We start from the raw sequence: 18215 nt of genomic DNA on the forward strand, positions 1-18215 counted from the left end.
AGTATAGTGATTTTTATATGCCGTACTTATTGGGATTGATTGATTGAACTCCAAGTGATTTTAATCAACAAGCAGAGAAACTTGATATAAATAATCAATTTGAGTCCTGTTTTGGATTTTTACTTTTCAGTTATTTTCCTAAAGAAAGTTTGATTAGGGGTATGGAAAAGCTTCCATATGAGGGGAGATGAATAAAACTGGGACTTACTCGTCTTTTTCAAGCTGGAAAGGGGGGAAATGATAAAGGTCTATAAAATCATGACTGGTGTGAAGAAAGTAAATAAGGAAGTGTTATTTACTCCTTCTCATAATACAAGAATTAGGGGTCACCAAATGAAATGAATAGTCAGCAGATTTAAAACAAACAAAAGGAAGTATTTCTTCACACAGTTCACAGTCAACCTGTGGAATTCTTTGTCAGAGGATGTTGTGAAGGGCAAGACTATAATGGGGTTAAAAAACTACTGTAGATAAGTTCATGGAAGGTAGGTCCCTCAATGGCTGTTAGCCAGATGGGCAGGTATTGCTGTTGCCAGAAGCTGGGAATGGGCGACGGGGTGGATTACTGGATGATTATGTGTTCTATTAATTCCCTCTGAAGCACCTGGCATTGGCCACTGTCTGAAGACCGGATACTTGGTTAGATGGACCATTGGTCTGACCCAGTACGGCCATTCTTTTGTTGTTATGATTCTCATTGATTGGTAACCATTAATAAAGTTGGTTTGCAACTAAATATAGCCTTGATGCTAAATTTGGCACTGTTTTTTGCCAACCATGATACACTATATCTATACACATTTATTTATGTAGTTGTATAGCTTAATATACATTTATTCAGATTCTTAATTTTTACATTTGTATTATGTTAGGAAAATGGTGAATGATGCATATCTTATTTATTAGATTTTACTCGAGATTTGTGTCAAACTTTCTTTGGATGGAAATTGTAATTAATTAAAATGCACAAAAAGCATTTTAAAATATGCTGAATACATAAAACCAACTGATTTATTAAACAAACGAAGTATTATCTGTAGTTAGCGAATTAAACTGATTGTTTCAGGTCCCCATGTCCTTCAGCCTTTCGAACTAGTAGATCTCACCCTCACACCTAATTTTTATTCATAGATTGGAAGAGGAAAACAAGATTTCCTGTTTTTTCAAAACTCAGTCACTTTCTTAACTTTGAATGAAATATAAGTCATTGAACTGAATTAGATGAAGAAACTAAAATTAAAAAAATATTCTCGATGTACCTGTAAGAGGCAGTTATAGCTGGGTTAGCACATCAACAAACTGGTTCCAGCAAAAACAATGAGAGTGTTGTAGCATCTTAAAGACTAACAAATTTCTGCGGGCATAAGCTTTCGTGGGCTGCAACCCACTTTGTCAGATGCATGAAGTATATATATAGGATAATACCCTTGGATGTATACATATATACCTCCTATCTGTGATTTCCACTTCATGCATTTGACAAAGTGGGTTGCAGCCCATGAAAATATATACACACCTCCTATTTGTGGTTTACACTTCATGCATCTGACCAAGTGGGCAGAAATGTCCACAGAAATTTATATATATATAAATACATAAATATATAAATATATATATATATACACACACACACACCTCCTATTTGTGGTTTCCACTTCATGCATTTGACGAAGTGGGTTGCAGTCCACGAAAGCTTATGCCTGCAGAAATTTGTTAGTCTTTAAGGTGCTACAGGACTCTTGTTGTTTTTGCTGTATACAGACTAACACGGCTACTCCTCTGAAACTGGTTCCAGGTGTTTAACCAGTGACTTCTATCTTTGTTTGACTTTCTTTCTTTAAAACTTTGGCAGCAAACAAGGCTGTTGCAGGGAATCTAAACAAATTCTTTGCATTGATCTTCACTTCAGAGGATGTGAGGGAGATTCACACACCTGAGCCATTCTTTTTAGGTTTCAGATTTGAGGAACTGTCCCAGATTGAGGGACAATAGAGGAGATTTTGGAACAAATTGATAAGACTAACAGGTCACCAAGACCAGATGGTATTCACCCAAGAGTTTTGAAAAAACCTGAAATATGAAATTGCAGAGCTACTATCTATGGTATGTAAGTTATCATTTAAATCAGCCTCTGTACCAGATGACTTGTGGATAACTAATGTAATGCTGATTTTTAAAAAAGAGCTCTAGAGGCAATCCTGGCATTTACAGGCCAGTAAGCCTAACTTCAGTATCAGGAAAATTGGCTGAAACTATAGTAAAGAACAGAACAGTCGGACCCATAGATGAACACAATATGTTGGGGAAAAGTCAGCATGGGTGCTGTAAAGGGGAATCATGCCTCACCAATCTTAGAATTCTTTGAGGGGAGTCAACAAGCATGTGGACAAGGGTGATCCAGTGGATATAATGTACTTGGACTTTCAGAAAGCCTTTGACAAGGTCCCTCACCAAAGGCTCTTAAGTAAAGTAAGCAGTCGTGGGATAAGAGGGAAGGTTCTCTCATGGATCGAATACTGGTTAAAAGACAGGAAATAAAGGATAGGAATAAATGGTCAGTTTTACAGTGGAGAGGTGTAGAGGGGTCCCCTAAGGATGTGTACTGGGACCAGTGCTGTTCAACATATTCCTAAATGATCTGGAAAAGGGGGTGAATTGTGAGGTGGCTAAGTTTGCAGACTATACAAAATTACTTGAGATAGTTAAGACCAAAGATGACTGCCACGAGTTACAAAAGAATCTCAGAAAACCGAGTGACTGGGCAACAAAATGGCAGATGAAATTCAATGTTGATAAGTTCACAGTAATGCACATTGGAAAAAATAATCCCAACTACAATATACATACAAAAGGATGGGGTCCAAATTAGCTGTTACCACTCAAGAAAGAGATCTTGGAGTCATCATGGATAGTTCTCTGAAAACATCTGCTCCATGTGCAGTGGCAGTCATAAAAAGCTAACAGAATGTTAGGAACCATTAGGAAAGGGGTAGATAATAAGACAGAAAATATCATAATACCATTATAGAACTCCATGGTATGCCCAGCCTTGAATACTGCATGCTATTCTGGTCCCCTCCATCACAAAAAATATGTATTAGAATTAGAAAAGATACAGAGAAGGGTAACTAAAATGATGAGGGGTATGGCACATCTTCCATTTGAGGAGAGATTAAAAAGACTGGGAGTGTTTATCTTAGAAAAGAGATGACGAAGGGGGGATATGATAGAGGTCTATAAGATCATGAATGGTATGGAGAAAGTGGAAAGGGAAGTGTTATTTACCCCTTCACATAATGGAGGAACCAGGGATCACCCAATGAAATTAATAGGTAGCAGGTTTAAAACAAACAAAAGGAAATACTACTTCACACAGTGCATTGTGAACCTTTGGAACTGGTTGCCAGGTGATTTTGTGAAGGCCAAAATAGAACTGGGTTCAAAAAAGAACTAGATAAGTTCATGGAGGATAGATCCATCAAAGGCTATTAGCCAAGATCATCAGGGACACAACCCTATGCTCTGGGTGTGTCTAAACCTCTGACTGCCAGAAGCTGGGACTAGACAATGGGATGGATCGCTCAATAATTGCCCATGTTCTGTTCATTCCCTCCGAAGCATCTGTCACTGGCCATTGTCAGAAGACAGATATTGGGCTAGATGGACCATTAGTCTGGCCCAGTATGGCCATTCTTATGTACTGCTTAATATTATTTTTATTTAATTTAAATGATTTAATAGATTATAATAAAATTAGGCCTTTGACGCAGTTTATCATCATTTCATACTAAATTTTAAAAAGAAAAATATTTAATTAAAGTTTAAAAATCTGATTTTTAAAAAAATGATTGATTATCCACCCTGATACTACTGTAACAAACAGCATTCTCTATTCAGATTGATTTGCTAAGAAATGGGTGATGCGGAATGATAGAAACGTTTGTGTCATAAATGGGCAGATTTTCAGAACCCACTCTATGTGCATTTAAATGTCTAATTTATTTGGGGGAATTTACTGCAATTGCATGCATAAATAGCCAGTTAGACTCATGGCTGTCAATTTGCTTGTGCTTTCACTATGGATATGTGGGCACAGGTGCTGTGACTGCACACACATTAGGCACACCATTGATGTAGATTTCGTCCACCTGCATTTGTGCTCACAGGATTTTGAGAACTGAGTCCCTGATGTGCCTGGTCTATAACGTGTGTAGGATCTGTTTTATCTAATCTTAATCTGTCTAAGCATTTATAATACTCTCAGGAGCCTGTCTTTCAATCATCACTGTTAATAGTTTAATTAATGTTTGAGAGTAATATTCCAATTCCACTTCAGTGCAATTGATTATTTAAACCTCCGGGTTGGGTCATTGGGATGTTGAAGTTTAAAGCTGATTGTAGTTATAATTGCAGTCCCAGGGATCTATCTTAAACTACCTTTATGTCTGCATGCTTTTTTGCATCAGGATTAGAGAACCAACCTCTTTGATTACTGAGTCTCAGTACCATACTGAGAGTGTACACATCTATGCCTTGTATAGGCTTACATATACACTATCTCACTGTTCCTTCAGTTCTCTCAGACTTCACAACTGAACACACCACAGCTTTTAAATTATGATTGGAATCTATTTAAACAGTTGGCTTGAAATAAAAATCTTAAGCTTGGAGAGACGTTTGCATTGAAGTGAGTGACTGAAATGGCATGCAGTTTATTACCGGTTGATCCATGCAACTTTAAATAGAGAATTGGATAAATGAATGGCTTAGGAAACTGATAAAGGGCTATGGAAGGGATCCTTCTCAACCCCCAGTGTTTTCTGTTTTTGTTTTGTTTTGTTGTCTTCTTCCCCTGAAGCATCAGAGATGGCCATGGCTGGAGATGGAACATTGGATGGGGAGCGCTGGAATTTTGGGTGGCACAGAGCATTTGCTCTTTTGGGTGCTTGGCTGTCTGGTTCTTGCTCACATGCTCAAGATCTGATTGCCATATGTGGGGTTGGGAAGGAGTTTTCCCTCAGGTCAGATTGGCAGTGATTGTGGGGCTTTTTGTCTTCCTCTGCAACTTGTGGGTGCAGGTCACATGCCAGGATTATGTCTCACTTAATCAGGGTATACCTCACTTAATCATAGTCCCTCTTATTCTCTGCATGTGGCTCATAATAGTCTAGTCTCCTGGGGGTTGTAATAGCTTGGTCTAATTTCAGTTGTTGGGTTTAGTGGGTGCGTGCTAGGTGGTATTGGTGGCCTGTGGCAGGTAGGAGGTCAGATGAGATGATCTGATGGCCCCTTCTGGCCATAAACTCCATGACTTTAATCATAATAGTGTATTTGTGATATGAAACCACATTTTCATCTTATATTTCATGGGAATGGTTATGACTACTTGGGAAGGGGAAGCTGTCTCCTTTTGACAGCTGATCTTCCTAAAATCATGAACTCAGCTTCCATGATTAACCATTTGATTACTCTGGACTGACAGTCCCTGGCATGAATGTTGCAAACTGCAGCTTCTGTGCTGAGAATTCTTGACCTGAAGATCCCAATGGGTTAAAATCATAGTCCGTAGACACCCCTGAGAAAACTGAGGTAGGGCTTCTGTGTTCGGCAGACCTATTGTCTAAACTGCTGGTCTTGGGGAACAGCATTGAAACCTGTTTATCTGGAATGCATGCTGAAGACTCATGTTTCTCTCTCCATTGTTGCTGTAATGTTAAGGGTAATATTTATAATGAAATCAGTAGCCCTTCCAGTGAAGTAATGTAAATAGACACACCAGAAAAAATACGTTTATCTTGTCTACTACTCTCGACTAAATCATGATCTGAACAAGATTTTGTAGATGTAAACCATAGCTAAATTAATTAAATTTGTTTTGCCCATTTGAAAAAGTAGCTTTCAGGGTAATTATCAGAAATATTATAGTAGACTAGTGGTCCTCATTCACCTCTAATATAAATAGTGTCACAGGAGACTAACTCTGTGCCTCTGGTCTGGAGGCACATGGCCTGGTATCCTGATCTCATGACCAGTATTATTTTCCTAATGTTCTGCATATAAACTGTAACACTTTGTTCTAGCCTTTCGATTCTCATTGGTGGAAATTCTCATTTCAGTTACAGTGACACAACCTCAAACTTCCGTGGAATGGCACTGATCTAAATGAGAGACAGATTTGATGCATTGTATTTGAATATTACACACACACAAAACTACACTAAAGGAATATTATTAAGGTTGCAAAGTTAAGCACACAAAAGTTAGGAAATGCCAGAATTAAAGTTGTCAGTGCAGAAGTTGGAAGGTATGTGGTAAATGAGGCCAGAGATTTCAGGAAGAGAAAAGGATGTTCTCATGTTTAAGGCAGTTGAATGCTTCCCTGGAGAATTGGATTCCATCCCTGCCTCTGCCTCCTATGTGATGTTAGGGAAGTCACTTAAACCATACTTTTCACAAGTGGGCACTAATTGTGTGTTTCTAATTTTTTGTGTGCCTGACATATCTGGAGGTCTGATTTATGAATACTGAGTATGCACAGATGAAACTGAAGTCAATGGGAGCTGTGCTTTGAAAATATAAATTTCTATATAATGCTATGTAATCTGAAAAAATAGTCCTGGGTTTCTTTACATTGGGTACCTATCTTTAATCTTTCTGTGCCTCAGTTTTCCATCAGTAAAATGGGGATAATACCACTGCCTCAACTCACAGGAGTGTTGTGAAGATAAATTATCCCCAGAGCAGACCCATCCAGCACACTGAATGAGGCAGGCATCCTGTGGAAAAAATACAGTATGATCATGATTGTCTCATCATGAATATTCACAGGGGGTGTGTGAATTGAGGTTGCACAGGTATCCTTAATTCTGGTATTTCCTAACTTTTGAGGGCTTGACTTTGCAACCTTAATAATGTTCTTTTAATGTATTTTGTGTGTGTGTAACTTCTTCAGTTTTAAAAGCAAACAAACTGAAAAAACAGAAATTCCACTTTATAGCATCACATTGACACCCATATGAGTGGTCAGCAGGGTTAGAACCTTTAGCTCCAGCATACAGAGCTCTGCCACTTGAGTTAACTGAGTAACTGATAGCAGTAGTAGGTTGTAGTGGGGTCAGAACTTTCTTGGGGGCTGGTCAAGACTTTGGAATGAATTCCACCCCAGGAACAAAGAACCATCACAGACCTCACCACCTTTCACTCCAAGTGCAAGATACATTTATTTGGTTTGCCTTCTGTAACACGAATGCAGCAATATGTGTATTAAAAAATCCAAAAAATCCAGCCTCCTCCACTTCCCCCCAACACAAAAACTCCTTACCAAAACAAGACACTACATACGCTTTTTGTCCTAGGGAGAGGATGGGAGAACAACCAATGCATGAGAAATATTGGTCATGTGGTTTAATGCACTAATGGAAGGCACTCAGACACTATGGTAAGGTGGGGGTGAGACACACACACACTTTGGCAGTGGGTTGCACAGATATATGCTGACAGCAGAGGAATGGTGACACTCAGGAATCTTGGGATCCAAAGATGAAACAAGATCCAATGTCTGGAAGATGAAGCTAGACAAAATCAGACTGGAAATATGGTGTTCATTTTTAACAGTGAGAAGAAACAACCATTGGAATAATTTACCAAGGGTTGTGATAACGTTCTCCATCACTGCAATTTTTAAATCAGTTTTGGATGTTTTTCTAAAAGATATGTTCCAGTTCAAACTGGAGCTTACTCAGGGAAGTCCTACGGCCTTTGTTATGCAGGAGGTCAGACTACACGATCACAGTGATTTCTTCTGGCTTTATAATCTGTGAATCATTCCAGGCTTAGGAAGGGAATGTGCTCTGGTGGGCACAGATTTTTCTGACCTGTTCTCTTCAATGTCTCTTTCCACTCTTGTCTCTTCCCTTCCTCTGGCTCCTCACCCCAGTCCCATTCTCCTTAGCTAGCCAGTCCCGGTCTTCAATACTCAGGCTTCTTCATTGAGCAGTGTCCTTGTGAGTGCTCTATTTCAGCTGCACATGTGCCTCTCGAGTCTTTGATTGGACATTTTCCATTAGCAGTGTCCGTTCACCCACACATGCGCCCTATGCGTCCTTGTGTCGCACACTGAGGCTATGTCGGGATGCCCGGGCAAACCACCCGCGGTTCATTCTCAACTGCCTTGGCCTGAGACGGAGTCTTAGCATGTCCTTGAGCTGCCTCGGCTGTCCTATTTACAGTTTCTACAGTAGTTTGTTTAGGGTTAGTTAGTTGTTCATGATAGTTAGTTAGTTAGAGGTGAGCAGTACGAGGATTGTTTAGTTCTTCTCCCTCCCCTTGGGGAGCATTATTCTCCTGGCAGGACATTCCTGGCTTGCCAGGTTTTAAACCCTGCCTCTCCTGCTGGGAGAGGCTATGCTTGTTAGCAATGGCTGCTCTAAGTGTGTCCATTGCTTAGGGGAGTCCCACATCCCCCAGAAGTGCAACTTCTGCCTGGTGCTCAAAATCCAGGGCAAGGGAGAACAGGGAGATTAAACTGAGAGTGCTAATGATGGAACGCTCCCTTTGACTGCTGATTTGGGTCAGGAGACACCCCCCCCCCCACACACACACACACACATCTGTCTCTGGACGGATCTAGTGCCTTTTAACCGCTGCACTGCCTTGCTCTAAAAAAAGGGAAGGCTTTGAAGTCTTCAGGGAAGGTTTACCAAAAGAGGAATGCAGACGCTCATCTTAAGGAGCCTGATCCTAAAACACTCAGGTCTGCTGTGAGATCTATGGTCTCCAAAACCTTTATCTCTCACCAGTACCAGCAGGGCTGGAAAGTCCTGGAGCTCGAAAGAGCGATGTTGCTCTGATGGGGTCTTGGTACCATCTACGAGGGACAAAGAGGGCAAGCATAAGCATTTCGGGCTGGTGTCAGCTGGTGCAGCCCCGCTGTCGATACCTATCCATTTGGCATCGTTGGTCCTGAGCAGCCGAAGGGAGGCACTCAGTACTGGAAATGATCCTGGCCTACAATGAAGCAAAAGTATTTCCTGCGTGATTGAGGTATCATTATATGGAAATAGGCATCTTATAGGTCAAGAGCTGAAAACCAATCTCCTTCCTCCAGTGAAGTAATTATAGCTGCCAGAGTCACCCTCCTGAACTTTGGAAACTTTACAGTTCCTTTAGAAGTTTCAGATCCAAGACTCGACTCTATCCTCTGCCCTTCTTTACACAAGGAAATACTCTGAGTAAAACCCTTTCCTCTTATGAGATCGTAGGACCGGCACTATTGCTTCCAACTAAAGGAGAGAATGATAGTGGCTGCTTACCTCCAATGAGAAGCAATCATAGTTTTCCCGTACCTCAACAACTGGCTACTCAAGGGCTGTGCCTACGAAGCAGTGCTATCTTCCATCCAGACGGCCCTTGTTCTTTTCCATGAGTTATGTCTCTAGCTGAATGGAAAGAAATCCATGTTAATCCTGTACAGAAGATACAATTTATAGGGCTGATTTTTGGACTCATTGACAGCCAGTGCCTACCTTCCTACACACCGATTCATAACTTGGTTGGGTCTGGTAGGGACCATTCATGGGAGCCCTTAGACTACAATAAGGCTCTGTCTACAGCTCCTGGGACTCATGGCAGCTTGCAATTTCATGACTGATCACACAAGGCTATGCTTCCACTGTTTCCAGGGTTGGCTCAGAACAACCTATTCTTCAGTGAGACACACCTTGGACGGGCACGTAATGGTTCCTCTGCAAGTGGGAAACGCCCTCGGTTGGTGGAAAAATCAACTCAACATCTATGCAGGCATTCCTTTCTGTCACCCAGCCCCATCAGTAACTATGACAACAGATGCATCACTTTGGATGGGGAGTACACCTCAATGCCCTCATGACTCAGGGCAGATGGACATGTCAGGAAACCACTCTCCACATCTATCTGTTGGAATTCAGGGCAGGCAGGAAAGCCTGCCTTCATTTCCTATCTCTCATCAGAGACAAATCAGTCAGGGGCATGACAGACAGCGGATTCTCCATGTTCTAGATCAACAAGCAGGGAGGGGCAAGATCCCCCTACCTGCACCTTTTCCATGAGTTACGTCTCCAGCTGAATGTAAAGAAGGGGGTGAAGATTGAGACCTGTGGATTTCACAGACTGTCTGGCTCAAGGGACTGATAACTCTATATAGACATTTCTGTCTTGGCTGCTGGTTCACATCCTACTCAGGTTGGTAGTGAGTGACTGAAAATTGTTACCATTTGATGGCTAGATGGTGGCTACTGTAGGGTTGAGGGAAGTCGGTAGGGCAGTACAGAGAAAGCTTGCTGTTACATGTGTTGCAACTATTCTGTGCACAAACAGAAGAGTAAAGACTCCAGACCTGGCAAGCCGACACATTCTCCTAGCACCATTTCACTTTAAAAAGAAAAGGTAAGGAGCTCAATTTGACTTAGGTTTCTTAAAACACTTGGGTATTCCCTGTATGTTTGCAACACAAGAGGTTCAATACATAACAGGGAGGATGAAATGCTGTGTGCTGACCTACAGCATCTTTGCTTTCACTTTGGTTATGTATTTAGGTTCATATCTTAGTGGGGCTGCAGTCGTCAGACGATTATTAAGTGTAAGTGTTGACAGGGAGGGCGCTGTGTGCTGAAGGTGCACAGCTTTGCTGGAGATAACACAGAGTGGCTTTTTCTTTGAAGCAGTGGGGTTCCTCAGAGGTCTGTCACCCGATGCATGTGGGTGAGGAAGGTGGACAGAAACTGCACATTTACGACAGACTAATCTGGGGCTATGAAACAAAAAGACAAAGCATTCATCTCCCTTAGCCAAGTGCTTGTTGTTAAAAGGCAAATGCCTGTGGAAAGAACTAAAGAATGTTTCAGTAAAGTGTAAGCAAGATGTCGTTGAATGGTTTGTGAGAGAGCTAACAATGACCCTGTACTACCAAAATCTTGGGCCTAGTCCTTTCAGACCTCCTCCTCCCATTCCTCCATAATGCTGTTTTTGTACATTAGGGAACTGGGCGCTCAAGCCCTTCCACTTGTCAGTGGTGACATATAGTAATGGCACAGTTATCATGCGAGTTACGTGGTATCGCATAATCTGATTTTGTGCAGAGCCAGGGGAAATGGTGTAACTGTTGGATCTCAAACAGTAGTTATCAGAGCTGAAAACAAGAAAGGTGTCCAATGTCTCATCAGATGACTCAGCCTGCTGAAGTGTTGGGAGATTGGTGTTTTTGTATCTCTGTAGATGAGGATGCCCCTTTTGTTGTGACTGCTAAAACTCATCAGCTGTTGTGAACGGCCTCATCCAGGTTGTATTAACCTCATTAACACTTGCCCTCTTCACTGTGATGTAACTCACCCATCCTTGCATGTGTATATATACCTACCAAACTGAGGTTTCCACTTCATGCGTCTGACGAAGTGGGTTTCTGCCCATGAAAACTTATGCCCAAATAAATTTGTTGGTCTTTAAGGTGCCACAGGACACTCTCTGTTTTGTTAAAAACAGACTAACATAGCTACCCCTCTGGAACTGCTAAAACTGTGCTTCACAGTCAGCTCCAAAATGGGACCCCCTTAAAATTCAGGAAAATGGATATGTAGCTGGATTGGATTTGATTCAGTCAGGGCCAAATCTGAGGAATGAACTGGCCAGCCGGCCAGGAAGTCTTAAACCTGGCAAGCCTTTCATCTGTGAAGCCGAATCCTGATAGACCCTGTAGACCTTCCAAGCCAAGGTTTAGGAGGAGTGTGTGTCACACCTGGCTCACAGCCAAAGCCATAGCCCTCTCCGTATCAGATGAAGTCCCCTGGCATTCTTAGTCAATGCTTTCTCTTTCAAAGTGGCTTGCGCTGATGAATGGGGGGACATTAGGACATCATGGTGGCCTACCATCTTCTAGTCACTATTCACCCACAACACCCAGTTTCTGCCTTGTTCCTTTCAGTCCTTGATCATTGCCAGTTGGCTGCTCATGGTTGAATTGACAGCAAATTCCCTGGAGTAACGGGGACAGGTTTCAGCTCCATCTAATTTACCAATTTTTCAGTGTGTGCTATGAGACTTCCTATTCTCATTTTCTTTGGCCCAGAGAAAACTTGTCCATGTGAGTTACCATCCTCTTAAAGTAGGGATTAAAAACGGGAAGGCCTAACGAGTCTCAGAAGCAATTGGGGAAACGTGAGGCCCACCCAAAATACTGTTAATTGTACTGAGTCTGTATTTCACTCAGGTGAAGAGCCTTGCTAATACTCATTGGCAGAGTTATACGTTGGGTCAGGAAGCTCCTCAAGAATAACAACTCTTTCCTCTTCTTTTTAGAATGGCAACAAAGACAACTCCCTGGACATGTTGGGGACAGATATCTGGGCAGCCAATACCTTTGATTCCTTCAGGTAAGTTCATTTAAAAGCCTTTTTACAAGACAGATGGAATATGACCTCTTTTACAGACAAGCAAGCATTGCAACTTGCAGACTAATGTCATGTGTCCTTCTCCCCAGTCCAGTCCCTGGTACTAAGTGCAAATAAGTTCACCTTGTTTATGCTGGAGTTCGAGCTAGAGGAGGTTGGTGGGATTGTTTGCACACCAAACATCTGAAAGGTGCACTAATTTGACTAGTTTAAGGGTATGTATATGCTGCAGTTGGAGGTGTGATTGCACATCGTGGAGGCATCTCCCCACCAGCTTGATTCTAGGTAGCACAGCTAAAAGGAGCATTGAAGACATGGTGGCGCTGTCTGTACAAGCATGCCCAGAACTCTGGGCACATACTCGTATTCCTAGCTTGTGCTGGGGTCCATGTCTTCACTGCTGTTTTTAACCATGCTGCAATCACACCACTAGTTGCAGTGTAGGCATGCCCATATTTGTTGAGGACCCTTGACACGCAAAACAGAAGAGGCCTCTCAATAACTTGGGAGAATCCAGTTGTTTGTCCATATATCAGCACTGCGCTCCTGCATTTTGCATCAGTACTTGTGGCAGGAGCTCTTCAGTTTCCATTCCACCAGGTGGGCATTGAGGACACTGCCCCAATCAACCACGAAAGATCAAGTCAATAAAATAAACTTTCCTTCCAGCTCTGTGCTCTGTTCCGTGCTGTCTCTAGAACACCACAGGCTTCAATTTCCCAAGGGAGGCTTGTTGATCCCATGCTCCAGGCTATGTAATGCTCCAGCAAGGAGCGTCCAAGCAGTGGATGAGCATTCCCAGAGGGCATTGCCACTGCATGGACCAGACTAGCCACCACAGCAAAAGACGGAGGGGAATTTTTCAAAAGCTAAGAACACGTGCAGCTAAGAAGGTTTAGGTGCTGCACCTAAAGTTTTTATTTAGGGTGCTCGCTGGGAGCATGGCACTTCAAAGAAGTTAAGTGTGGCCGTGTAAAAGTTGGGGTTACCTGGTCACAGACCACCGGAAGCAGAAACAGTTTCTCCAGAAACAATGCCCTTCTTTTCCCAAAAGCTAAGTATATATAATATGGTCTTCCCACTATGAACATGTTTAATTAGTAGTGCGTTCTCTCTCTCTCTCTCTCTCCCCCTCCCCCTCTAGTGGTGCAACATGGGATTTACAGCCTGAAAAGCTGGATTTCACACAGTTTCACAGGAAGCTCCGGAACACCCCCAAACACCCGCTCCCACACATAGACAGAGAAGGGTAAGTGTCGTGATGTTGTCTTCTCTAGTACCATAGGGTGTGTCTTTCTTTTCCGTAAGAGTTCTGCTTAGCTGCACAGTTCTTTGGCAGTGCTTGGCTTCAAGCTGGGGAGAAATGAATGGGTCATATGGAGGATATTAGAAATTTGAGGTGGACACTTGGGTCATCCCCTGAGGGGCTAATGTGGAACTGTTTCCTCTGTTAGATTTTTCTATTGCTTTGACCAGGCCAGTTTCCAACAAATACGGTTCCAAACTAAATCCCTTGGATTCAAACACCCCTTAACGATGGAAAGGACTAGATCCCAATTTTCTGACTTGGGTCCATCTGTGGTTTAAAAAAATCCTAATTGAGAGGGCTTCCACCTCTTTCTAGCAGAACTTCCACAGTGCTATAGTGGAACATGAAAACATTCTTCAAAGCCTAAATTTTCCTTTCCGTAATTTCATCCTACTTCTTCTAGCCATAAACCTGTGTATATTATTAAACACTTCCTCTCAGCTTTGTCACTTACACTGCTTTTACACTGTGGCTGTATTCCTCCATAGTTGTATAAAGCTATAAATATTTACTGGTGCTCTTTTCAGTCCTTCTTCATAAATCAGTCCTTGCAGTCCCTTAGTCAACTTTGTTGTTGTTCTCTTAATTCCCTCCAGTTTATCAACCTGAGCCACCTCCTGGATTGCACCCTCAGCAAGTTTTCAGGTGACACTAAGCTGTGGGGAGTGGTAGACTCGCTGGAGGGTAGGGATAGGATACAGAGTGACCTAGACAAATTAGAGGATTGGGCCACAAGAAATCTGATGAGGTTCAAGAATGACAAGTGCAGAGTCCTGCACTTAGGACGGAAGAATCCCATGCACAGCTACAGACTGGGGACTGATGGGCTAGGCAGCAGTTCTGCAGAAAAGGACCTGAGGGTTACAGTGGATAAGAAGCTGGTTATGAGTCAACAGTGTACCCTTATTGCCAAAAAGGCTAATAGCATATTGGGCTGCATTAGTAGGAGCATTGCTAGCAGATCGAGGAAAGTGATTATTCCCCTCTATTCAGCACGGGTGAGGCCACATCTGGAGTATTGTGTTCAGTTTTGTACCCCCCACTACAGAAAGAATGTGGATAAATTGGAGAGAGTCCAGCGGAGGGCAATGAAAATTATTAGGGGGCTGGAGCACATGACTTACGAGGAGAGGCTCAGGGAACTGAGCTTGTTTAGTCTGCACAAGAGAAGACTGAGAGGGGATTCAACTACCTGGAGGGGGGTTCCAAAGAGGATGGAGCTAGGCTGTTCTCAGTGGTGGCAGATGACAGAACAAGGAGCAATGGTCTCAAGTTGCAGTGGGGGAGGTCTAGGTTGGCTATTAGGAGGGTGGTGAAGCCCTGGAATGGGTTATCTAGGGAGGTGTGGAATCTCCATCCTTAAAGGTTTTTAAGATGTGGCTTGACAGAGCCCTGGCTGGGATGATTTAGTTGGGGTTGGTCCTGCTTTGAGTAGGGGATTGGACTAGATGACCTCCTGAGGTCCCTTCCAACCCTCATCATTTGTAATTCTATGAGGTTTCCAGGACCGTGAGCAGTATTCTAGGTGTGACTCACCAGTAGTGTAGAAAGAAATGGTTGCCTTACTGTTTGTGGTTTCTGCAGGTTGAGAAGATGTCAGATCTTAATGTAGGCGATCTCCCCTCTCTTTCCCAACTACTCAGTCCTGGCACCTAAACACTGGCCAGCTAAGGAGCAAAGCTGGCTGTAGATATGGAGGCTACTACATAGTCTATATTTCCTAGTTATGGCAAGATACTGGTCCATCCTTGACGTAATTCAGTAAAGTCTCCAGCAGATGGAAGGGTATGGTTTCCCCAGAGGTAAGGGTATCGTTACTCCAGGGCTAAATCTGGTCTTAGGTACTCACTTTTGTCTGAAGAAGGATGAAAAAGTAAGTTCCTGTTTAGAAGGAGAGTCCAAGAGGATTAGAAATGACTGTTACATAAAGAAGGCAGATGACACTCATTCAGTTTTTCCATTTGCTGGAAAATTGTTTCAAAGTTTCAAGAACACACCATTGAAATATACCGCTTTAGGAGTGAATCTTTAGTTAAACATTGTATCGTAATCGGTGGAACATACCAAGGACAGGACTTGGGAACTTTCCATTTAGATAGCTGTATGGGATATCAGGTCCTCTAACTGGTGAGAAGCAAAGCTTGTTATCTTGCACAACTTCACACTGCACTCAAAACCTTTGTCTAGGTCTTTGTGGACTGGGGTTCTATGGAGCTTATAAATAGCAGCTTACAGAATAACTGGAATAGCTAGAATAACTTTTAAAGCATTTTTAACTGACAATATTTTTGTCTACCTCTATTTTAAAGAATTTTGTATGAAGAGTGCTATATAAAAATAAAATACGCTGTGCTCAAGATCTCGTGGCTCTTTTCAGACAGTCACAGCCGTTAGAGGTGAAAAAGACGTACTATGATCATTGGATCATCTGCCCTACCAATGCGGATTCTTTTTCACTATGGTAGATGTGTTCACCAGTTTCTAATTGAGCAATTACATTCTTCCTATATGCAGATTTACCTGATACAGTATTATTAATTTTCTGCCCTAAATTGGCATGTAGTTTTGCTGCCTGCTGTTAAAAAGCTCTATTGTTTCACTACAGAGGTGGCTGCATTTCAGCGGGGCAATGATTCTTCAATTCATAGTTTGTCAGCATGCAGTTTGCAGCATGCTTTGGAATCCTTTTGGATGAAAGGCACTAGACAAATAAGTCTTTAATTCTACCAGATAAACACTGTTGAATGTTGGTTTTGTGGGTTCTTTATTAGAGTCCAACTTAAATCCACAACTTCAGGGATAAAGATAATACCCTGTTCTTAAATCTCCTTGTTACTGGACAGCGAGTGATCTTACTGATTATACTCACTAAGCACAAAGGGCCAGGAATGTCTTTGTAGACTACCTCAAATTCATAACATAGTTTAAAGGCAGCATGTATATTCTGGAGGAAGGGTGATCTGTGGGTGGATGGGAAATTAACTTTATAGTAATAAACTGCAACTTTAGGCCTTGATCCTGCAGTTGGATCAGCCTGGACAGATCAGTGTGTGTTGGCGTGGAGCCCTGGTGAAAGCTGTGGGCCACCACTCAGATGAAAGAGTCCATCCACATGAATTTGATTGCAGGATTGGGGCTGTACTTTAGCTTATTGCCTTTCATACAAAGCGTGCACCAAGACTCTTGTCAGAACTAAATAATACAGCTACTGAGTTGAAATAAAAAGTAATAGCAGAAATAGAGACGTTCAATGGACATTGTCAACTTAACAATCATGCTTGGGTTTGAAAATATTTCCCAATAGTTGTCGGTAATACAAGTAACCCTTACTTTGTGTATTCAGCAGCATTTTGTTTAGATGCAGCTTCTTTCTCTCTCCTGGACAGTCAGCTAGTTAGTCAATTTCTCCTCTTTCTTGGATGGGTTTTTTAACCCAGCAACAGGGGGAAGAAAAACTTAAAAGCTCATGTTTTGTTATGTCCAATGCTTTCAGAGTTGCTGCTTTCCAGGATACGCCTCCCTTGCCACTGCCCAGTCCTTTGTCTCTTTCCCCAGCAAGATGGCCCCCCCCCCCCCCTCTTGTTTCCACCTGGTGCAGCTTGTTACAGCTGGTTGATCCAGGGCAGGGGGTCCTGGCTAGGTCTGCATAAGTGTGGCTGGGAAGGCCAATCCGCCCTCTAGTGGCCTCTGCAATGATCACACACCCGGGTCCCATAACTGAAATACATGAATAACATATGGGGGAAACTGAGGCACGCACACAGCACTCAGAGGAAACATTAGGAGCATCTCCACTTCGTCACATGGGCCCAGCTTACCTACTGATCCAAATCACTTTGTGAGACTGTCCTGTCATCAATATTACCTGCCAGCCTCTATGTCGTTTGCAAATTTTATCAGCGGTAATTCTTTGTTTACTTCAGGTCATTGATGAAAATATTGAATAGTGTGGGGCCTAGAACCAATTTCTGCAGAACACCACTGGAAGCATCTCCGTGTGATGGTGATTCCGCATGGACAACTACTTAGTGAGATGTCTGTTAGCCTGTTCTTAATCCATTTAATGTGTGATTCATTAAATATTCTTTAGTGCTAATTTTTTAATCAGAATGTCGTGCAGTACTAAATCAAATGCCTCACAAAAGTCTATTACATCTACAGAGTTTCCTTTTATTAATGATTTTTGTAATCTGATCAAAAAATGAAATCCGGTTTGTTTGACAAATTCTATTTTTCTTTAAACTATGTTGACTGGCATTAATTATATTCCTAGCCTTCATTTCTTTATCAATTGAATCCTGTGTCAACTTTTTTATTATTTTTCCTGGGATTGATATCAGGCTAACTGGTCTATCATTACTTGGGTCATCCCACTTACCTTTTCTTGAATACTGGCACAACATTAGCATGTGACAGTCCCCTCTACAATCTGGACTGGTATATCACTGTGTCACCCCAATCCCCCACTTCTGGGGCTTGTCTTGCAC

The 18215-nt window shown here is 42.2% G+C and overlaps 1 protein-coding gene across 2 annotated transcripts in view; it reads left to right on the forward strand.

The window, feature by feature from the left end:
* The window catches only part of CTIF (cap binding complex dependent translation initiation factor), a 318671-nt gene that overhangs the window by 109934 nt on the left and 190522 nt on the right, over positions 1–18215 (forward strand). For both annotated transcript variants that reach the window (XM_067545642.1, XM_067545643.1), the window contains exons 4-5: positions 12328–12401; positions 13564–13668. In XM_067545642.1, the coding sequence (XP_067401743.1) occupies positions 12328–12401; positions 13564–13668 (179 nt within the window). The remainder of the gene's footprint in view (positions 1–12327; positions 12402–13563; positions 13669–18215) is intronic.

The sequence above is a fragment of the Emydura macquarii genome, unplaced genomic scaffold (genome assembly GCF_026122565.2).
Source record: "Emydura macquarii macquarii isolate MOO-44397 ecotype Brisbane River unplaced genomic scaffold, CSIRO-AGI_Emac_v2 contig_1045, whole genome shotgun sequence".
Lineage (NCBI taxonomy): Eukaryota > Metazoa > Chordata > Testudines > Chelidae > Emydura > Emydura macquarii.